We start from the raw sequence: 23,547 nt of genomic DNA, 5'->3' as shown, positions 1-23,547 counted from the left end.
CCCGCCCCGCTCTTTGCGCCGGTCGTAGAGGGAGCGAGCAGTCACCTGGAGTGGGAGCTCCGGAGGGACTCGATCAGGCGCTGCTTCTGCTGTTGCAGGCTGGTGAGGCCGCCGGGGGACCCAGCTGCGGAGGAGGAGGCGCTCTTGGTCAGGGGGAAGAGCCAGCTCATCCTCCACGGGTCCCCGGGCCGAGGCCCTAGACGACGGTTGTGGCCTGCTTCTCCCGGCCGCTCGGCCCGGCGATTCTCCAGCGGCCGACCGTGCAAGGGACCCAAATGCTGGGTGGCCGCGTCTTCTCTAAGCAAGTCCAGCTGGGAGTCCTCGGGTCCTGAGGGACATGACTGCGGGCAGCCGTAGAGAGGAGACTCGCGGCCTGGGACGGGCCGCCCCTCTACCTCCAAGGCCCGGACGCCAAACCAGGCAGTCGGGCAACCTCACCGCCCTACGTTTCACCAACCCCAGCTTCCGTCACCTGCGTGCCCCGCCCCCTCTGCGTGGCGCGTCATCAGCGAGAGCCCCCCTCCAGGACGTACGAGCAGGACGGCGCAGCACGGTGCGGTGCAGCTCCGGCTCCCCTTCCCCCCCCTTGCTGGGCGAGAGGTGTCTATGGGGCGTCCGCTGCCGCCGCCGCTCCCGCCACCGCCGCTGGGTGCTGTCTCTATGGCGAGGAGGAGGAGGAGAAGCGCGAGCTCAGTGACACAAGTAGATCCTGCGTCTGCCGCAGACTGCGGGGGGAGGGGCGGCTGGGGAAGTGGACAGGGGTTGGGGACAGCGAACCTGAGAGGGTGCGCGATGGCGCCAGCTGGAGTGCGGCTGGCGAAGCAATGAGCTGGGGAGCGGGTCGGAGCGGGGGGCGGCGGGGGGATGGTAACTGGGGTTTGTCGGGGTGGGGGTCGGGTGGCGCGGAATGATGACGCAAAGGCTTTGTACCTGGGGCTTCGGTGTGGTGGGAGGAAAATTGAGAGTGGAGGGCGGTGGCCTAAGTCCTCCGCCCCTCGAATTCCTTCACCCAGCAGTGCTTGGGAGTCAATCTGGCTCCGGTACTGGTTATCAGCACCTTCACCCTGGCTCTCTGCCAGGGGAGAGAGTTAGCTATGGCTTGACTGTTCCTGTACTGCTCTCTCGGTTCTTTGGGAGCCTGCAGTACGGAGATGCTACCTGAAATAATGAGGTCTCTGATGCCTGTTCGCCTTTGGAGTTGCAGCAGAGAGAGGTAGAGAAAGGCAGTCCTCCACTGCAGGGCGTTTGCAAAGTGTGTGTGCAGCACAGCGGGGAAGGTTATGAGGGAGGGGTCTCCTGGATCCGGTTTCTGTTCTCAGAGCATCGGGTAACTTTCGGGACTGCTGAGTTTAGAAGGGTTGGGGGAGTTCGTAGTATCTTTTTTTTATTCCTTTGTTATGCTTCTTTTTCAAACTGTGAAAAGGGAAGGAGCATTTCCCTGTTGAGGAATCAAAATACTGGTCTTTCCCATTGTATACCATGAAACCAGTGTATTATAGTCCAGAAATGTGAGACGTGTGTTTGGTAACCAGAGAAACTGCTCTGATTTTTAGGAAATTAGAGAGAAACCATCAGAAATGTCTTTCTCCCTCCTGCAGTTGTTGACATTCAGACGATCTCTGTGTAACTTATTCCTCAGAAAGATTTTTAACTTGGTTTGGTTTTGTCCCCTCCAATCCGTCTTAAATAGATGTCAGTAAAGGAGGTTTTTTAAATCAAATCAGATTCTGAGTGTTCTGTTAATAAGGAATAAAAGCAAACAGTACTTCTATCCTAGTAATATCTGATCTCACATGGGTATTGGTATTTCGCTTTTCATTTTTGTCTGAAAATGGCTGTGTTTACCAATTTTTATTTACAGAGTGAGCTGGAATTCAGAGCAGTCTTTAATTAGTGAGAAACGATTAGTATGCACACGTAAAACAAGCAATTTCTTTGGTTTCTGTCAATTTAGTTATTCTGTAGGTCTGATTTCTGGTATAGCTGGATTTTATTTTGGTTTTTATTTTCACAGGTATACAAATAAAGGATAAAGTATTTTATGAAACAGAATCTTCAATCAAGTATAACATTTTGATGCTTGGCAGCTAGACTCCTTGTGCCCTCACTATGCCAGCAGCAACGGTAGATCATAGCCAAAGAATCTGTGAAGTTTGGGCTTGTAACCTGGATGAAGAGATGAAGAAAATTCGTCAGGTTATTCGAAAATATAATTACGTTGCTATGGTATGCCTATGATCAAATAATCCTTAAAATGCTGCTTATGAAAGGGGAAGAGGGATTTTGAAAGTCTAGAATTCAACCCTTGTGGTTGATTTTTGTTTTCTTTTAGGGATTAATTTAATTACTCAAAGAAAATTTTGTGTGTGTCCTCCAACCATAGATCACTGGGAACACACCTATAATGTGACAAGTTGGGTTTATTCCTCATCGGAATGAGGGAAAATGCATACTGTAGGGGGAATCTTGTGTCAGGTGGTTTTAGCTAGGAATTAAGGAAGCAGGGCTTTGATCTGGATTGGATGTTATCGGGAAGCTTGGGTAATTCTAGGATAGGGTTTCTTAGTACGTCTTAACTAAGAATGAGAGAAAACAAGAGTAAGCCCAAAGCTGTAAAGAAGCAACACGTCAGTAATTAACCAAGAAAGAAGGGTGTTGGCCATTTTTGTGGTTTGGACAATGTTTGTGATTTTGTCCATATGCAGTCATGCTTACAGAGTGGCCTTGTCTGATGTTGAAGTGTGACTTTGTTTATATTCACTGGAAGAACCTAGCTGAGTACCAGGTCAGCCTCTCGCTGTACTTAGGCCTAACTGATCATTCCAGATGGGCTCCTGTAAGCTAGGAAACTCCTGATATCTTTCTCAAACAAAAAAATATATCAGCTCTCCCAGTGAAACACTGTTGATCTGCAGTGCTTTATTTATTTATAAATTATCAGGAGAGTTCCTTGAACACACTGCTATTAAGCATCTCTGCTTTTGCCTGTACTATTCAGTCTGCCTAGACTGTCTTAGTTAACTATTTTGCTTTTTTGCTACTGTATCTCGTACATCTGTCATAGCTTCTCTACTGTTTTCTAGCCAGTTAGCTTTGAGAAGCACCTAGCATAACACATAGCTTCCAGTAAAGTGGTTATTGACTTGGACTGAATTATAAAAAGTTTTAATGGCCTTACTGTTTGTAGTGAGTTGGTATTTAGACATTGCTCTTGGCTTCCTAATTAGAACTTTAATGCTAAACTAACGTATCGTTTTCTCATTATTGTTAATACAAGTAAATATGCTTCTGTGGAGAAAGACAAGTTGATTGGTTAAACTGTGAGTATTTGAGTGTACATAGATAATGTTTAATTTAATAATAAAGATGTACGTACTCATAGCTAGAATTAAAATTTTTAACCCAGCAGAAATTGCTAGCGATCACTTATTCCGCAGATGGTAAGGAGTGACAGCGTTAGAGGTGTGGTGACGTTCTGCAGCCCTGATTGGCTGGCATGCGGTTTTTGGTGACAGGGTTTCTCTAGAGTGTGGAGTGAGTGCTCTTTTAGCTGAAGAAATTAGTGGGGTTTGATGTTTGGAGAAACCTTGCCTGAGAAAAGTGATTGGAAAGTATGATGCATTTTTCCCTTTTTGACCAGTTCATTATTGATTTTAACATTAGAATAGAATAGTTTTACATACCCTTGAGAAATACCAACTTATGATTTTTTCTTTTTGGGGGGAATAAGAATACTCAGTTGCATTTATCATGTGTATCTTATACATAGTAATTTTTTTACTGATACGGTATATAAAGTTAGAAAAACTCATTAAGTTTGTAGAGTTTCATTTTATGGTTCCAAAAAGCAATGCTCTTCTTAGTTAAAAGGTACTTTGTAATGGAATATGTGTAGAATATTATCTATAACAGGATTCTTTGATTTTTACCAAAAATTGGTTACTTATTCTAGGAATTTGTGGACTGTGGTTTTTAGTAAATAATGAACTTTAAAACTATTTTATAGGACACCGAGTTCCCAGGTGTGGTTGCAAGACCCATTGGAGAGTTCAGGAGCAATGCCGACTATCAGTACCAACTACTGCGATGTAATGTAGACCTGTTAAAGATAATTCAGCTGGGACTGACATTTATGAATGAGCAAGGGGAATACCCTCCAGGAACTTCAACTTGGCAGTTTAATTTTAAATTTAATTTGACGTAAGTGGGAAATAAATATAATTCAAACTCTTGGGTTTTTTTTTTTTTTTTTAAGTTTAATTTGGAATTGATTTGCCTCAAGTATAGTGAATGAAATTCTAACTGAAAATATACTATAGTTATCCTGGAAATAATTAAAACCTAGTTTCAAAGGTTAAGTTTTTTCTTTTTATTAGCAAAAAAAGAAATTGAATAAAGAACACTCTTAAATTCATGTACTTTGAATTTCAGAAATGTTACATGAAAAGTGTAACTGCTGTGTTTTTGAAATTTGGAAAACTTGGGTGTTGAAAATATGTAATAGAAAAAAATAATTAGAACATTAGTTTCACTTTAATAATTGTGCTTCATGTGAGGAGATTTTTACAACAGTCATTCTCTAGTTTATGAGATTGTATGTCAGAGGTGATAAGGTATTTCTTGGAAACTTGGGTGTGTTTTCCTTTCAAAGCAATGTTATATAATGGTTACATTCTCAGGGCAGCTCACAAAACCTCTTAGAACATGTAGTAGAAGTAATAGTGTCCTTTAACCTGGTGTTTCTTTCAGAAACAGTTTAGAATCGGGCAGATTGTTGTCCAGAATCTGAATAACTCAACCCCTGGGTCAAAACCCAGTTTCCTTCCTTGTAATCCTTCTCTCTCAAGGGTAAGAGTAGTCTTGATAGCTTAGGGAAATGTAGATTGTTTGGGCCAAGGGCTGTTTACAAACCGACTGTAAGTTGGGGAAATATTTAATACATTCAGAGTATATTGCAGTATTCTATTTGACAGTGTGCACTTGTGTAATGTAATGTAACATCTGATCTGAAAAATAGGAAGAGGAGATGTGAGACAGTTGGTGGTGGTGCCAGTGCATGGACGTCCCAGTCTTTGTGGACACTGTGACACTTAGCATTCACAATGTAAAGAAAAGAGGATGGATCGTTTTGCAGGGGACTCTGTCGGCATTGCAGTAGTATGGCTTATAATTGCATTGTGTGTAGCCCAACTCCCTGTTTTGCTCTGTTGGGTTTTAAAAAGTATTTTCCAGAACCTTGTAAAGAATAAAAAAAATACTTGTCTCTATTAAAACTGATGATAACCTTTTATAAGTACCATAGCTCTGAAATACAGAAAGTGGCTTTTATCCTCTTCCCAAAACAATGCCTTCTAAAATTATTTCTTTATCATTTCATTTGTTCCATGCTACTTTTTTCCAAACTGGTCATTATTAGAACATAGTTTTTAACTAAAGTGCTGTTGTGATCTCAGTACATAAGTAGGAGGTGACCCTTCAAGTTTACAATCTCTGAAAGACATTTTTCTTTCATAGAGAGGGCTACTGTACATTTGCTGTACCATTTCTACCAGTGTTAACGTCTTGGGAGATTTTTAAGGGGAAGGATATCATGAAAAACACTACTTAGGTAGAAAAGGTCAGTTGGAAGATAAAACCAGTATTACCTAATGTGGAGACAGAGCACTTTGAACAGAATGTTGGATATTTTGGAAAAAGATGGACATTCACTTTTTATTAAGGGCATAGAACGAATGTGTTAGCAGCCAGGCATCAGGGATGTAGAATTGAGAAAATGTAATCACAGTCGTTGTAACTCAGTGTTCCCTCACCTCTTCCCTCTGTTCCCTATTTCTAAAGTCTGAGCATTAGAATGATTGGAAACTGATGTGATGTGTGAACATTATCTCCAAACTGAATCTGGGTTGAGATGTCCGTGAAAACTGAAGTGGGATACTGATGAGCTGAGAGGAAGACGAGAGCTGTGGGCAGGTTCCACTGACAGGTCAGAAGGGATGAGAATGACTTTGTTAGAGAGTCATCAGTTTGTCGAGTACAGTGATTCTTGGTGTTTACAGAATCATTTGAATGCTGTGTTAGAGATAAGGGGGTTATGGCTTCCATGGTAACGGAAAGGAGGACTTCGTTTAAGGAGAGTGGCTTGCGAAGGAGGTGGACAGGACCTTCAGTAGAAGGGATGAAGATGGCTCGTATTCTCGTGTTACAGGTAGTGCACAGGGATTCAAAGGGTGTAGCAGAGTTGTTGGCCTGGGAGTTGCAGGCTGCTCACAGCCTTTGCAGATTTGGGAGGATCTTGGTGTTCTTACCAGTTTGAGTTCATTAAATACTAAGCTTAGTAATTGTCTGTACTTGCATCAATCTGTATTCCACAGTTTACTTACCTCTTACTCATGATTTTCAGCATAATTCAAAAAAGTGAAATTGGTGGTGAGCCAGGTGTGTACTGAGTTTGGAGGGTATTCCTGAATTGTAAAATCTCTAACCTGCGTGTTTAAAAATGCGAGCTTGTATGGCAGGCTCTGTTTGTAATTGTAGGTAGAGGTAATTTCAATACATTCACTGAATTCAGCCTACCTAGTTGAGTTTGTTTCTGACCTTAGGATATTATTTAAGATGGACAGTGTTGTACTTCTTTTTTGGAAGAATTCTTTTAGAGATCTGTACATGGCTTTCATTTCTGTTCGGTTATCACAGCTGGGTATTTCGTCAGCATAAACTTCAGTCGTTGATCAGTGTTAGGGGCTGTTAGGGGCAGTGTCACATTACTGTTCGTCGCTGTTCGGAACAGAGTGATTTTATCCGGAAGCCAGTCCTGGCTGCCAAAGCGGTTCTAACGTGTATACAATAATTAGGTGACTTATTTGAGATTAGCATTTTAATATTTTCCTGTATTTGCTAGGATTTTTAGGGTGGGGAAGTCAGGGTGGAATGGTTTCAGAACTTCAGTGGTCACCGTGGAAAAGGGACAGTCTTTTGATGTACAGAACTGAGTCATGGCAGTTAGGGAGCTTCCCTTACCACTCGGTGCACATTTTTATCAGAGTTGGAGGCTCCCAGCTTTCTCCTTCTGGTTACAGGTATTACAAATCATGAACAAATGACAAAATATTTAGCCCAGTGAAGTTTAGATGACATTAACTTACCTGAACTGTGCTATATGAACTATGCAGGGAAAAAATTAGTGTACATATATTGTCACCAGCTTGATCGTGAAACACCCCAGGTAGTCATTCCAGTCTCTCCTGAGAGTTGGATTCGGTGGGTCTAGGTGTGGGACCTGGGAGTCTGTATTTCTGGTTAGCTCTCTGGATGGTTCGTTATCATTGGGCGGGTTTGGGAGATGCTGGGAGTCTTTATTTCTGGTTAGCTCTCTGGATGGTTCGTTATCATTGGGCGGGTTTGGGAGATGCTGGGAGTCTGTATTTCTGGTTAGCTCTCTGGATGGTTTGTTATCATTGGGCGGGTTTGGGAGATGCTGGGAGTCTTTATTTCTGGTTAGCTCTCTGGATGGTTTGTTATCATTGGGCCGGTTTGGGAGATGCTGGCTTAAATAGTGCAGCCCTGACATTTGAAGAAACTTCATATATGAGGTTTTCCCCCTCACATATTTTTTGGTTTGATGATACAACATTGAACAAAACAGACAAAAATGATTGCCCTCCTGAAGCTTACATTCTGGTCGAGAGAGAGAGACAGTAAACTAAAAGCAAACGTATGGCCCAGAATAATGTGAGTCTGGAGAAGGGTAAGCCTTGGGTTGGTTCCAGCTGCTAACACATGCCTCTTGTGTGAGGATCCCAGCCTGATGAATGAGAGTCTGGTTGTGTAAGAGATGCTTTTAGTACAGGAAGACCAGTGATGGCTCTTGTTTAATGAAAAAAGCTTGTATTGGGCTTATTCAGATATTCTTCCTAAAGGGTTTTCCAGGGGGAATTTTGACAGTAATTGTCTTTTTTTCTGTTTTTAAATATTTCAGTAGCTAGTTTTATTTTTCAAAGACATTTGGAAGCAAATTGATTTCCAGAGAGGAGACTGTAAGAATACATTTTGGTTCAAGTGTGATGTTGCTTTCCGTTTAATGAGTTTTGTTAAAGCTTTTGTTAGGATGGTCTCTTGCTAAATGATGGAGAGCAGTATTCTTACCATTTAAAGAGTAAATAAAAAGAACAGTCTAATGGACAGTGTATAAAATACTTTTCATTCTCTGAAACATATACCTTCATTTTGATCACTTATTTAATTCAGTATTTTGGATACCTGTGTGTACTTAGAAAGTCAAGTCTTGAAGGATTGGTTCATTATATTTAGATTTCCTGGCTTGAAGTTTGGGAGATAATCTAAGAGTAAGGTTGTTAAAAGAGGAAATGATCACTGTGGTAGCAGAGTCCTTTATTTTGGTCAGTTGACTGCACACTGGGGCCATTTGATTATCATTAAGGCTGACAGTGGCTGAGAGCCCTGGGGGAGGACGAGTCTGTGGTGCTAGTGGGGAGAAGACCCTTTCCTGCAAACCCACTTAAATTTGTTTAACTTTGAAAGACTAATGAAGTTCAGTTCATAGTTAAGATTAAAATCTCACTTTTTGACTGTTTGGTATGGTTATTTAACATGTGCACACTTTTCTGAAATAATGGCCTTTATACTTAAATTGTACTTTATTTCCATATGTGAGAAACATTGAAACAACTGAACCCCGGCCAATGCTCTGTCTCGTCTGTGGCATTGTAGTTGTGGCTGTAAGTTGGGAAGAACAGTTTAAAGTATGGCACTTTTGAATGTTGTGTTTCTTCTTCTCCTGCCAGGGAAGACATGTATGCCCAAGACTCTATAGAGCTACTAACAACATCTGGTATCCAGTTTAAAAAGCATGAAGAGGAAGGAATTGAGACCCAGTACTTTGCAGAACTCCTCATGACTTCGGGAGTGGTCCTCTGTGAAGGGGTCAAATGGTTATCATTTCATAGGTAAAAAGATTGCATTGACAATGGCGTGTGTGTTTTCGCCACAGAAAGCCTCACACTGCAACAGTTTTGAGTGAAATGCTTAAATTAAATTAAATTAATGGGAAAGGTAAACAAAAAAAGAAAATGGCATATGTGTTACCCTTTCCTGGCTGTTTCCCCCTTGGCGTGGGTCCCTGGTTCAGCACTTTCAGGCCTAGTTCTAGAAGTCAGCCACCATATAGCTGTCTCCTAACTCTTAAGGAACTAACGTTGTCTATTTAAAGGCTAGTAATACGGGGTCCATTTTGGGGCCACAAGAGAGAGCACTGCATAGCGGAAAGGGTACAGGCTAGGAAAGTGGGCCTTGACTTAAGCAGCAGTGCCATTTGGAGTCTGTTACCTACGATAATTTAGTATTACCCAGCCTAAATGAAACCATTCATTAAGAAATATTATCTACCATATGCCTTGTACTGTGATAAAATTCTAGGGATTAAGAGACGAACAAAAAAACCCTAAAATCCTTCTATTCATGGAGTTTACCTTCTGGTGGGAGTAGGCACACAGTTTTGCTGAATGATGATGTTTGTATTATGGTTCATTGGATGGTGATAAGCACCTGTGGAGAAAAAAAACCAAAATGGTAGGGGTTGGTGTGTTGGACAGATCAGTAATGACATTTAAACCAGTGCTTTACTTGAAGTAAATTCTCAGAAACTGTATTTTAAATACTTTGTTATTAGAAAATAAAACTAGATCGTTGAGAATTTCCAGTAAGGAAATTAGTTTCATTTGTAAAAATAGACTTTGGATAAGAGAAAGAGAAGGCCTATTTAAAACGAATTAAATTGGCATCCTAGGGACTAAAAGTGGCATTGGTTATGGTTTGATTGGGCCTTTTGTTACGTTTTTCTTTAAGTGTTGTATTATGCAGGTGTTTATGTTCTTACACTGGGTCCTCTTGACCGTTTTTAATTTTTTTTTCCCCCTTAAATAAGAGTCTCCCACATACTTGACCATTTTCGGCTCTGACCTGTGGAATGATCAGAGAGAAGGACTGCTTGTGTTGTGAATGCGGACGCGTTGCTGATCGGGTTTCTGAGTTGGAGACACTGAGCACGCTTGTTCCCACCTGTCACCTTTCCTCTCTTCGCTCCATCTGAGCCCGAATCTCAGGAAACGAGATTTAAGTCTTTGTTAATTTGAGGAATGTTGAGTTCTTCTTTTACTTTCCTGATCAGAAGGATACAAAAGAATGGGGAAGAATTCTCCTGCCCTTTTACTATATATTACATGGTTTTGCATTCAAAAAATATTGTAAGCAGATACTGTGTACTCCACACTGGGGGTAGTACGATGAACAAAAACAGAAAGGGTCCATGTTGTCCTAGAGAGTAGTCTAGACCAGACTCCTGTATTTGAATACTTCTCACCATGTGTTAGGATTTTATTCTAGAAAATGTCATTAAATATTTTCTTCATATTAGGATCTCTAGTAATTTAAGAAATCTATAAATCCTAAACTCCAACATAATCTTACTTCTACTAGCAGTAGGCAGAGGCCACGTTGGCTTATATTTTAGGTCGACAGCAGAGCACTTTCTTGCCAGTTACCAGAAATCTAAAGGTTTCTGCTGTTTATTGTTTATACCTTGATATTTCTAAGTGGTCTGTAGTGCTAAAGCTTTTTTTTTTTCTCTTTTAGATAAGTAAAAATCTTGACATGTTTTTATTGTATTCTGTTACTATTTATCTCCCCTATACCCTCTCCCACCTCCACCCACCCCCAAACCCCCAATAGAAATAAAATTCTAAATTTAAATGGAAATTTTATTTTTATCTTCCTCAGAAGATAAGTTAATAATATATCTCATCAAATGTTGAGTTCCAGCCATGTGCAATCAAGAAAAAATATTTTTAAATAGGATTTCCGCCCTTTAAACTGGCAGAGAAAACAACACATGCATTTTAAAGGGTAGTACAAGAAAGCAACTTGTCTGAGTAATCTGTGGGAGCTGGGCTCTTCAGGGAGGGCATCTGTAAGAGGCCCTCAGAAGAAAGGTAGACAGGAAAGGAGGTGTGTGATTGTGGTGCGGGCCTGCAGGGAGTTGTGAAGCTGCGGGAAAGCCAGACGATGACAGACGACTTGCAGGAGGCCTTGATTTGAGAGGGGCTTTGTATTTTGTTCTCTAGATAGTTCTTGGCCTTTGCTGCCTTCACTTTATGTGCAACGTCCCCATTAGTGTCTGTTGGGGAGCTGTCGTGAGATAGGCACAGAACTTTGAGAGAAGAGGGTACTTACTAATAAAGTCAGGTAAAGGAAGTGAGTATACCTTGGCAGGGAATTTAACTCTTTGGATTTTTTATGTATGTGACCTCTTTTATTTGTAAAAGATGGGAAGATTTGCATTATTTTTGCCTCCCAAATGCTGTTTCTCTTGCTGCCTTTTGATGTTTTGGCCAGCTTTGCATTCATTGTTATTTCTTCCTTTCTGTAGTTACTTGAATTTTTTAGACATCATCTCTGTACAAAGGTCAGCCAAGTAGCTTAGTGACAACGGGCTTGGGGTGGTGCTGGAGGTTTGCAGGTTGATGTCCAAGGGATGGAATGACAGGGTCTGTGTGAGAGGATGACTTTCCCATTGTAATCGTGAGTGTTTATTTTCTGTCCTTGTGCACCTTTAATTAATTTATTTTTGTCGATTCCTTTTTTGCCTACAGTGTGACTCTCTTAAAATTTGTACCAGAAAAGGTTTTTCATCTCTGTGGTACTTACAGTCCTTCTGTATTCTTTTAACCCTTTTATAGTGGTTATGACTTTGGCTACTTAATCAAAATCCTGACCAACTCTAACTTGCCTGAAGAAGAACTTGACTTCTTTGAGATCCTTCGATTGTTTTTTCCTGTCATTTATGATGTGAAGTACCTCATGAAGAGCTGCAAAAATCTCAAAGTAAGGTTCTCAGTGGCTTTATCTGTAATCAGTACACAAATGAGACTGAGCGACTGGCAGGTCCTAAGCTAGGATATTGATTCAGACCGTATTTTTTACTTTTATATTAAGTGCAGTTATATTATCTGGTCATTAATTTTTTCTTGCATAAATAATGCTTTCTAGGAAATTATTTCACAAAGTTTTAATATATATTGGCAGAATACGTTTTCAGTGAAGTTCAAACCAAGGATAAGATTTTTGTCATCGCTTGCCAGATTGAAAATGATAAACCAGCACAGAAACTGTGAGGCTCTCATGCACAAAAGTGCAAGTCTACACACTCCCAACATGCACGTAATCTGTCCGTGTAGGACAGACTCCAGGGTGGCCGGCGGTGTGCAGTACAGTCAGTAGTGTGCAAGTCCCTCCTGCAGCTGATCTTCACCAGAGATTATTTTGTTGGATCCAATCCTAGGCTCGTGTTCCGGGGATTAAATTACGTAGCCGAAAGCATTTTTTTCCCCTCTCCAGCCCAAGGATGCTGACCTGTTAGTGATAAATCCCATAGTAAATAAAAGCCCTATCTGGACAGCAACTTACATTCTGACACTTTAATATATGTAATAGTTTGTTACTTTTGAACATTGTTTTTAAAGAGAAGTTTCTTCATTAAGGGAAGGTGCTCCTTTAGTTTGAGAATGAATTCACCTGTGAGGGCGGAGGCCCATAAGGGGTACAGTGTTTTTATTGTTTCAGGTGTAGTTGTGTTGAAGCTGTGACAAAAAAAGGAAACTGGGTAAAGTGCTGGTTTCATAGAACCTACATCAAGTTTGATCAAGTTTTCTCCTCACTGGGTTTTAAAGTGCAAATAGTTATTCTTTTAGGAGACAGTAAAAACTTTGAAAATGTTACTTTTAAGCAGAAAGATTTCAGGAATTCAATAGGAAACTTAGCTTTGACAGATCTGAAAGTTGTAAGAGAAAGAATCTTTTGGGAAGGTTTTAGGAAAGATTACTTAACATTTGCAGCACCAAGAGCAGCAGAATTCTGGACAGTTTGAGCAGACTTTTAGCTGTGACTCCAGTGAACTTTCAGTAGGATATTCTTCCTGTTCCGCAGTATCTTTCTGCACCCTGAGAGTATTACATGCTGAGAATCCAAGACCTGAATGCTTCAGTGTAGCTTTGAAGATGCTTTTTAAAGTTGATACTGGTAAAAATGACAGTTTTTGCAAGCAGAGAACCAAATTATTAGTATATATGTTTTTGGAAAATTTCTAAGTATATCAGATATTCTGAGTATATCCTGGTGTGATAAAATTTAGGCTCCTGGTAAAGGTGCTTTTTGACCTCTAGTCCACCACACTGAATGACCCTGTTCTGTTCGCCTAAGCGGCAGTAAATGACACCTAATCCTCATGCTATTTTTAGCACAGAAGCAACTGCTGTGCAAAGCACTATTTTAAGCCTGATAAATGGAAGGGCTGGTTTGCTAGCAGAGGCCTTAACAATTTAAAGAGGAATGTCTTTCTGCCTGGTTTTTCTTCCTGATCTTGCTTTGCTTTCTGTACTTTCTCTTCTCCCGTTGTCCCCCATTGTTACCCTTCCCTTCCTCCCTGTCACTCCTTCCTCCCTTCCCTCATCTGCTCTTCTCTTTCCCTTCCTTCCACTCTCACTGTCCTTCTTGTTCAGTCCTGTCGGTATTGATCTGAGCAGATTGTTAGCACACCCTTCTAAGGAGTTGAATTACGAAAACATGTGTTTCTTTTTAACCAGCAAACCCATAGTTGATCACTTGGTGAATTCTTAAGATTTGGTTAGTCGTAATAGCCTGTTCTACACGAATTATTTAGATGAAACTATTTAGAGATAGATTACTGAGAAGCTTAAGAAAATGTGAAAGCAACTCCCTACAGTCAGTTTTATAATGATTGATCAGTGGACAGACTGCATGTACTCGATAATGTTACCCTGTAGGTACCATTGAAATACTCCTGACTAAAATACTTAATTTAATATCTGTCACTTTGTACCTGCTTGGCTTCCCCCATAGCTTTAGGAAAGTTATTTGCTATCATGTGCCTTAAAGCATATGATAAAAATAAATTTGTCCAATCAAGCTCTAATTTTCTATTAAATTATAAACTGCACCCACTTTCAAAAATACATTAGCAATTCACATTCTATACTGTTTTCCATTCTCCGTAAGATCCATCTATACATTTGAAAGCTCATTGATATTTTGGTCATTGTCTGAGTTGTATAACTTGTGAATTCAGGCATTGCAATGTCTCTCTTTTGACAGGCAATTTTTCTGTCTTCTAGGGTGGTTTACAGGAAGTTGCTGAACAGTTAGAGCTGGAACGGATAGGACCGCAGCATCAGGCAGGATCTGATTCATTGCTCACAGGAATGGCCTTTTTCAAAATGAGAGAAGTATGAAGACATCCGTGCCTTTTTCTCTCAGTTGTTAGGTTGAGAACATTAAAAATCTCATGGCAAAGTTTTGGGGCACTAAGTAAAGATATCATTAGAGGACCATATAGGTCATATTTACTACACTTGAATGAAAGTATTTAAAAGGAAGTTGTCTTGAGATATAGTTCAGAAGGGAATGAAAAAATAACTTCTTTGGAGACTAAAATACATAATTTAAACTACCTTAGCAATCTTGTATGTCCAAACATACTGTTCTTAGGTGAGAAAACAGGCCAGAGGCTAGTGAGTTTTATCCAAAGTCATGTACGTTACTATTGGGAGAACTGCAGACCTCTCTCCATAGACCGTACCAGGGCTGCTCCTGTCAGTTCAAGGAATCCATCAGTATGTTGTTTCCTCCGGCTTTGTGTTACCTTGGGCATTACGGTGCTGGTAAAAATGTCACTTGCTCATTCCATTCTTCAGTGCTGTGAGGATCTGTAGAGTAGGACTCATGCTTTTTAGTAGATAAGTCTTACCAGGAGACTTTTGAATTCCAAAGGGGTTCAGTAAGATTTGAAGTAGTAATTGAATTAGAAATTGTATTGAGCAGACCCTCCTTAAGTGGTGAAAGGCAGAGATAAATTCTTCAAATGTAAAGAAGTTATGTATGGAAAACCAAAATTTAATTGGAGCTTTGCTTATAGGTAAAATGCAAAGAAAAACACTTTTTTGTGCAAAAACGAAATACAGTGGAGTTTGGCTAACAAAGTTCTCCTTTTGGGGGAAGTATTTACTAAATTCTTTTTAGTATATCCTCTTAGTAAAGAATTGGCTAAGAAATCGTTTGGAAGTTTAAGACTTTGTACAAATGTATTATAATAGAAAGCATACTAGTTGTTTTGCCAAGTAGTGTTGATTCAGAAGTGATTTGAACTCTGTTTATGAAAGGAAATACTTTCCATGCTTTGTACTTCTTTGCAGTGCCTCAGTAGAGAGTTAAATAACCTGTTGGAGTTTCAGTTTTGCATTTAAAACATACCCTAATGGTTCAGTTAATGGTGTATTCTCTGCTACTAATTTGTTACCTTTATTTGTCTTGGCTCCTTCAAGGATAGTAACCGAGTGTGAGCGTTCAGATTTTACTGCCCAGAACACGTTTAGGCTTTGAGTGTTTCAGCCAACTTAGCCTCGCACTGAGACTCAAGGCCGCTACCTAAACTGCACCCCCCACTGTTGGCCGTTTTCATTCATCCTCACACATGAGTACTGTTAAATTAGTGGAATGGAAATGTCTGCCATTTTTCCATGGTTACAGATTCTTGTAAAAGTGCTCTAAATGTTCAAAGGGAAGATGTGTGTACAGTTTTTTGTAGTCTCTCTCTTTGGTTGCCTGAGCTCTGTGCTCCTGAGCACCTCAGCCCTCCTGAACTGAAAGGTGCTCCCTAGAGAAGAGCTGTCGTTGTAGCTAATGAGCAGGCAGTGCTTTCGTTGCTGAAATATACGTTACCAGTGGTACCTTTTGGTTAAAATTATCTTTTTTTTTCCCCAAAATTCCTTTTTAGATGTTCTTTGAAGATCATATTGATGATGCCAAATATTGTGGCCATTTGTATGGCCTCGGTTCTGGTTCATCCTATGTACAGAATGGCACAGGGAATGCATATGAAGAGGAAGCCAACAAGCAGTCATGACATGAAAGATAGTCCTTTTATTTTTATTTTATTTGGGCTGCACACATGCTTGTATATAGGTTTTATCTCTGGTTGAATCTCTTGAACAACAGACAGTACTTTTTTTCCTTTCATATCCCATTTTATTTTTTGTCTTTCAGTACTAAGTATGACCATCCTATTTCAGAGCTCAACTAGAAAAGCATTCAGGTTAAATTTGGCCTTAATATACTTGTTCGCAGGCGTGTGTGACAGAGTGGGAAAGCTGCATCATATAAACTTGACCGACTTGAGCTTGGCTTGTGTTTCCCCTTTTCTAAATTAACTAGCACTGACTGTAATTTATTTCCCTGTTTCATGTGTCCCTTCCATTCTGTAAGAGTTTTAGCTATTTGAGATTGTGGACCATCAACTTTGCACTTTAGAGAGTGATTCTGACTCAGATCCTCTGTTTTAGCAGAAAATTTTCTTGCTCTTAGCTGGAAAAATGGCCATCTGCCAATTTACAAAGTATTTACTTGTTTTTGACCCGTGAAATACAGCACATGCATTGTGCAAATGGGTGACTCTACAAGACTACAAAAAAAAAGACAAAAAAAATGACTGAGGAGCTTAACCACTGCTGTTTCTGTACGTAGTGTTTAATCTTCCGAGCACATCCAGCGTGTGTCAGTGTGTCACGCGCACGTGCGGCTGCTCTGAGACTGGAGAGCTTGTCAGACCCGCTCTCCACCCTTCAGGAACACCCCTCGTTTGTGATCGGATGTTTATGGTCTGCCAGGAAACTGGTCTCCCGAGATGTTGAAGCTGCAGTTTTATGATAGTATACTTCCCTTATCTGCTTCTTCTTCTTCCATCAGTGTTCACCCTTATTTTAAATTTTTAAAAATTTTATAGCCATACTTACGAGCTCTTGTTGTTGAGTCCACAAATCAATTTCATTAAAGTCCAAAGATAGCAAATCTTTAGGTATATTTTGTACCAAATTAAATTAGGAGACAAAAAATCGTGCTTGCATAGTTGTTACAAAGATAAAGAATGGAGAGATTTGGTGCACAACAATAAAATACAAAAATATATGTGTTAGCTGGTGTATGTTGATATAATATACACACAGCTACTATATAGATATTAAAATTACCTGAGGAGTGTAATGTTTGTTTATTTTTTGTGTATATCTTTGCAATCTATTTTATATATATTGACAAAAGAGACTGTGAAATATTTAGCCATACAGAGTATGTGACTAGACCAGAGCATGTGTAGGAAGACATTTTGGAAATCATTAATTCTACCCGGAAATTATGGACTAGAAGTTATGATGTATGTTCTCTGCACTTCAATCAGTAATATTAGCAAATCTCCAAATGTTAGATTGGTTTGTTCTTGTACATTCGTTATTCATGATGTTACAGTGCTGTAACTGGGTGGTCCTTTTTAAACAAAACATTATTTGCAAAACAGAGGGTATTATTTGTTTTTAAAGCTTTTGTAAATAAAGGCTTCAGAAATGTTTTCATATATATGTTGATGACTGGTAATTTTGTTTTGGAAATATTTATTTGGAGGATTTTTTTTTAAAGGTTTGGGCAACTGAACAGAACTCAGTAGCTTCATTATCACTAATTACTGAAAAATCAGTGTGAGCCTTCTGCATTTCAACGCTGTTGGCTTATTCTTCATGAATACCTCACCTGGGTGTTAACTGATTTGTCTCTCCAGGGATGCATTTATTCTGAAAGATTTGCCAAGTAAATGCACTTGGAGTAACTTAATGTGGCTTCTTTTTAAAGCTGATGCAATATAGCAGATGTGTAATTGGTGTCCTTTTATTTGGATCATCACCTCAAAAAATGATAAAAGATTGCCTTTTGAATAGACACATAGTTGCTGAATTTCATAGTCTGTATCAATTTCGGTTTCTGTCTGTAAGCAATATAATATTTTATAACTTCAATGGTAAGAGGAACATTATAACCTTTACTCAATCTGGCTTGTGGATAAGACCCTGGGCTGAACCTTTTTAGTGTCCTAAGCCGTTAACTCTGGGCTCACCATTCTCTGAAATCTGCTAGAGCAAGGCCTGCAGGCCCAAACCAGCCTAATGCCTGTTTGTGTGGCCAGTTGGCGAGAATGTTTTTTTACTGTTTTAAAATTGTTGGGAAGAAAATATTTTACGATGTGAAAAGTATATTTACATTTTAGTGCCCCCAAGTTCAGTTGCAATATAGCCCCTCTCACTCACGGGCTGTGTCCACGGGCCGCAGCGTGGTGGGGAAGCAGAGCAGCTGCTGCGGAAACTGCCTGTGGCCGTCCCTTCGTTTCCCATTTTCCCGTGGTATGCTCCCAAACCGGTGACATGGGCACAGGACCTGACAGCGTCTGGGGTGTGCCACAGTATTTTTCTGTTACCGATTCATACCCGTTGTGTCTTAAGCGCACTTTGAATGGTGTGCTGTTGAGGCACATTGAAGTATGCATTATCTAATCAAATGATACGCTAAAAAACCCACATCGAATGTTGACATAACCGGGCCAAAGTGTCATCACGATATTGCCAACTCATGGGAAAGCAGCAATTAAGAGAACTATAAATTTTAAAATGGAGTAACTCGTCACAGCATTGCTTCACAATAACAAAAAATGGAAATGCAGCTGCCATCAGAGGACACTTGCGAGGGGCCCGTCAGGTGGCCGAGCAAAGGTGCTCGCTGATGCCGAGGCACCCAGGTTTCTTCAGGGTGGTGGCCCAGAGAAAGGTGTCTAGAGGAGACTTCAGCCTTTCGGTGAGAACAGCTGCTGGAAGAGAGAGGCCATTGTTCACAACATCAGCAGGCAGTTCTAAAACCAGACAAATGCTTTTGAGTGTTTTTCTCTGGCCCCTGATGAGTCAGTACTGTCCAGCTCTTATCTGAGAAACCAGCACCTAGTTTGAAGAGACTGAAGAATCGGTTTCCATTGTACTAATGGTCTTTGTGGAATGACGACAGGTGCGCATGTTTTCAAGAAGTTGAGGAGCTGGCCAGTCAGTACGGCCGGAAGCGGAATCCACCGAGATGCTGCGCCTGACGGTGGTAAACACGCACAGAGCAGAAAACAGCTGGTCCCGTGTAAACACTCGTGACAGTGTACTGAAGGTGTATGGGCTTGGTAGGCCCCCATTTCACTCTGTCATACTCCTTTGTTTTGTTTTCTTCTGAACAGCAATTAACATTTTCATTGTTAGCTGGTGTCTTACTACTGCAAAGATCATGTAGAAAGTCAATAAAGTCATGATTCAGCTCTATGTATGCAGACTTTCCTTCCGTTGCTGTTCTACGGCTTCTGTGGGTCATTTCCATCCTCTCCGTCGTGCCAGCTGTAGTTTTTAAAGAGCTTTACAATGTGCTTACATGTTATACCAGGACTAGGTATGTAACTAAGGTTGCCTTTTTTTAATACTGACAAATGTCTGATTAGCCCATTTTAAGATGCTCTTAATATGACCACATACTGATAGAAAAAGACATGAATTCTGAACTCGGGCAATAACCTTCCTTTCATAGCTAAATTTTTAAAAAAAGTGAAGCTTTCTATGGTATTAGATCTTTAATTCAGCATTAGCAGAATTCTACTTTGGAAAATTATGGTTTTTTTCTCAATGTAATTAAGCACCTTTATCTGTCAGAACTATTAAATATTAATAAATTGTCAGGATTGAGCTCCGTACACTGTTAAACCTTCCCCGGAAGACATAACGTAAATCATGAAATCATACTGTCTGTCCTTTATGAGCAATGAGCTCCTTTATGTAGCTTAACCAGAATTAAAAGTCACTTATCAAAAGGCCCCCCTTTGGTTTAATCGCTACTCAGAAATAAGTCAACCGATAAGTAATCTTGGTCTCACCTGTCCCCCGCCACCGGCCAACTGTAAACTAAACACAGAAATATTGACTGCTAGCTATGAACAAGAACATCAGAGTTCTACCACTGGGCCATTTGTCACCAGTTTTGTCCCCTCTGTGACTTCACTGAGAAAAGGCTGCAGGTGGTTTCAAGTCTATTGGCAGTGCCCAGACTCATATTCAATCTTTTGCTGGTATAAGGACAATTAGAAGGATGTCGGAGATTGAGCCCTTAGTTAACCTAGATGGCATTATGGCAGAGGATCTGTACTTACTTCCTCTTTTGAGGATAGAAAAACCCCACTCCAGAGCCGCCTCCTACGCTGGGAGATGGATACATCCTAATTTTGATCCATAGCAGTTCCTTTGAAACAAGCCTACTTGAGTTCATCCCTTCACTGATGGCCACTGGATACAACCCTATAAAAGAACCACAAATCCATCATGGCAAAGAGAACCACAAATCCAGTCATGGACCATTATGAAGTATAACGTCATTTCCTGTGTTCGGGGAAAACTTTTTTTTTTTTTTTGGTAATTCCAAAGGAAATACAGTGAGGGAACAGAGTGCTTAGTTTTAAAATCAAAAACTTTTAATGTCAGCATGTACTGAATGCTTTTAATAAGTGACATGAAAAAAATGGCTAAAATGTCAACGAAAGTCAGAATTTGAATTTTTACCAAGATGAGGTTTAAAAAAATTCTAGTGGTCCCAATGTAAAAGAATAACAGATTAGAAACTGAAGATGGTGGCAAGGCAGGAGGGAGCAGATTCCACTCCCCCCTCCCGACACATGGGAGGAAAACCCGGCCGATCTATGGAGGAGCAGAGCAAACAGCCAACAGTACCCCAGCATATATGAAGATAGGATACCGAAAAAAGAAAAACAAACAGTTAAGGTGTATGTGGTCTGCTTCCACATGTGACAGGAAATACGTTCAAAATTGGCTATGTGGAAAAGGAGCGTAAAGGCTTTCTACAGAAGGATCTTACCTAGAGATATGACTTGTGCAAAGCCATCATCCAAATGTGCCGTGTGGACAAAACGTTAGCCGATCCAATGTGTAGTCCCTGGGTAGGTGGGAGGGTTATACTGAACACCATTCTGGTTTACAGGCAAGTGGTCTTACTACATTTACCATTTACGTGGTTTGTGTACGTTTGTGGGTTTTTTGTAAAAAATTCATAATGCTATTAGAACTATCACTTTTACAAGTAAATATCTGATAATATGTGTTTACTAAAGTAAACTGTGTCACTTCAGAATCAGCAAGTTTACATGCATATCAATATAGGGAAAATTTGCTAGCTTATAATATAATGGGGTTACCAGGTTTTTCATGGGTTCTTTTGAGCCTGAGTCACTAGCTTAAATTTTAATGAATATGGTTTACAAACCCTTTGTATTTGACTTTCCTAGTGAAGATAGTTTTGTCAAATATCGGCCGTATTTCTAAGACTTGTCTGTTGATCACAGTGTGCTCGAGTTTACCACCCATTTCCAGTGTCCTCAGAATCATTTAACTACTAATTAGTGGTGACCCCATCCGGTCATAAATTCCGGTCATACTTCTCAAAAAAACCCTGCGTTACAACCAGGCTGTAGGCATGAATTTTGCCGGGAGCAGCCAGCTCTGGCCGACTACTAGGAAAAGTGTATCTGTAAAGAGATTCAGATCATCAGTGTGCAGGCGACATCATATAGACAACTACTGAAGGTGATCAACCAGACTTTATTACGTGACAGAAGGGAATTTGTGGATCAGCACTTCCTTGACTGTCTCGTCACTGTATTTAGATGCAGTTTTTCTTTTCCTTTGAAAAAACAAACCCTCTTTCACTAATAATGGCAAATAGTTAACTCATAGGTACATTTTATAAGTATGTACAAAATGTAGGTCTATTTGATGTTGCTTTATTCGCCCAAGTAAAATTGATACTTCATACCTAATGAGATAATGCCATCTCCCAAAATTATAACCCCCTAGAACTATAATCCCCCCGCAACTGAACAAAAAAACAACCAAGATACCCACTGTATGAAACAAAAAGGGAACCATTACAACTTAATGAAAATATTTTATTTTTAAAAATGTTTTCAAATCTGAATCTAATGTGTATTGACTTACGTATTTCAGTAATTACATGAACAATCTAAAGGGGGAAAAGATTAACAGTACTCTAGCAAGGTAAAGAATAAAAATCTCTCTCTTCCCCCCTTGCTCCTAGTTAGTTTGACAAGAGGGAACATTTAACGATGCTGATCGCATAGAAACAACTGTAGTCCTGTGCTTTGAACAAAAGCTGGCTGCATATAATTCTCAGTCCGTCACGTGGTGCTGTTGCCCCCAACTTCCAGCAGTAGCTACAGGTTCCACCCTGGCACTTCAGGTAATGAAAAGTGATGACCCAAACATGCTTTAAGTAAAAATACACCTTATGGAATCTCTTGAAACAGACTGTCAGATTAAAATACTTAGCTTTAAACATTTTTGGAAAAAAACACCCCTGCTATCCTAACTGTTCAAATAATTTCTCTCAAATGATCTATAAAATGGACTGGGCTGATATTGGTTCTTCCATTAATTCATTTAATATAAAACATTTCATATTTTTAGTAAGGATGAGTAATTACAAGGATTTCTTATGACTCCATTATCCTCTGGCCTTCTATTCTGGGTTGCATGTTTCTCTAACTCAGATTTTGAAAAGTTTAATACCATTTTCTCTTTGATTAAATACCAGTTCTTCAGCTGTGTAGTTTTAATATCTAATCTGCTTTAAGTTTGGAATATCAGTACCAAAAACAAAATGTCCACAGCTTATTCTAATCATGCCCATTTACAAAACTTATACTCCAACAAACTAACAAAGAGTAAATAACACTTAAAAAAAATAGTGCATACAAGGCACAAGAGCTTTTTAGTGTATTTACTGAAGCCTCACATTTTGGCATCAACAAACACACCACTTTATCTGAAACTCAATTTCCAAACAGCATTCCATTATGTCAAACAAAATTTCCAAAAAAAAGTATATAAATTTTTTATGAATTGCATCGTTAATCGTAGTATGAGGAACTATATAGTTTAACTGTCATTATTTTGATGAGAGAACACAGAAATGATATAAATATAAGTAGAGGATTAATCTATTGACCCATCAGGAATTCTTCACTGAAATTCAGTATTTTTGCTATGTTCAATCAAAGGAAATAAAATGAAAATAAATTATAAAAGCCAAACTGGCTGAAGAATATCATAAAATAAACCAATTTTCATAATTGTTATTGTAGATTTTCTCCCAATTTGAGAAGATTAGAAGGGATGAAAAATACAGGGTCCAGCACAAATAATGCTCCTTTTCTATTACAAAATCTTTTATTATGAAACCATAAGCTTTTAGCCCTGACTGGTGTAGTTCAGTGGATTGGGAATGGGTCTGTGAACCAAAGCGTTGCTGGTTCGATTCCCAGTCAGGGCACATGCCTCAGTTGTGGGCCACATCTCCTGTGGGGGTCATGGGGGAGCCAACCAGACACTGATGTTTCTCTCCCTCTCTTTCTCCTTCCCTTCCCCCTCTCTAAAAATAAATTTTTAAAAAAACCATAAGCATTTAATTCCATAACATAACAACATCACACTCAAACACACCATATGACATTTTAGGTGATATGTTCAAATTAAAACTATT

General features: G+C 39.8%; 2 protein-coding genes and 1 long non-coding RNA gene across 6 annotated transcripts in view; 1 reads left to right on the top strand and 2 right to left on the bottom strand.

Annotated features, from left to right (window-relative positions):
* The window catches only part of VPS37A (VPS37A subunit of ESCRT-I), a 28,367-nt gene extending 27,922 nt beyond the window's left edge, over positions 1-445 (bottom strand). Inside the window, exon 1 of one of the 2 annotated variants that reach the window (XM_053660049.1) lies at positions 46-445. In XM_053660049.1, coding sequence (XP_053516024.1) covers positions 46-170 — 125 coding nt within the window. In that variant the 5' untranslated portion in view covers positions 171-445. The remainder of the gene's footprint in view (positions 1-45) is intronic. The other variant, XM_037128861.2, reaches the window with a different exon arrangement.
* Positions 446-465: 20 nt separating this feature from the next.
* On the top strand, positions 466-19,253 carry CNOT7 (CCR4-NOT transcription complex subunit 7). 3 transcript variants are annotated; one of them, XM_037128864.2, is made up of 7 exons: positions 466-553; positions 2,015-2,226; positions 4,007-4,200; positions 8,802-8,963; positions 11,751-11,895; positions 14,202-14,312; positions 15,860-19,253. In XM_037128864.2, the coding sequence occupies exons 2-7, from the start codon at positions 2,110-2,112 to the stop codon at positions 15,986-15,988; spliced, it is 858 nt and encodes a 285-aa protein (XP_036984759.1). In that variant the 5' UTR covers positions 466-553; positions 2,015-2,109; the 3' UTR covers positions 15,989-19,253. The 3 variants fall into 3 exon arrangements, with proteins under 3 accessions (XP_036984759.1, XP_053516027.1, XP_036984758.1); XM_037128863.2 differs by having other exon boundaries at positions 535-702; XM_053660052.1 differs by lacking the exon at positions 8,802-8,963 and having other exon boundaries at positions 531-702.
* Positions 19,254-19,265: 12 nt separating this feature from the next.
* On the bottom strand, positions 19,266-21,060 carry LOC128626633 (uncharacterized). The gene is made up of 3 exons (XR_008390623.1): positions 20,848-21,060; positions 20,129-20,273; positions 19,266-19,325 (listed from the first exon to the last, which is right to left on the bottom strand). It is a non-coding gene; the product is annotated as an uncharacterized LOC128626633 (long non-coding RNA).
* Positions 21,061-23,547: the final 2,487 nt, after the last annotated feature.

This window comes from Artibeus jamaicensis, unplaced genomic scaffold (genome assembly GCF_021234435.1).
Source record: "Artibeus jamaicensis isolate MK-2021 breed Jamaican fruit bat unplaced genomic scaffold, CSHL_Jam_final scaffold_833, whole genome shotgun sequence".
NCBI classification, from domain to species: domain Eukaryota; kingdom Metazoa; phylum Chordata; class Mammalia; order Chiroptera; family Phyllostomidae; genus Artibeus; species Artibeus jamaicensis.
The sequence above is the reverse complement of the archived record's forward strand: the minus strand, read 5'-3'. Positions and strand labels throughout refer to the sequence as shown.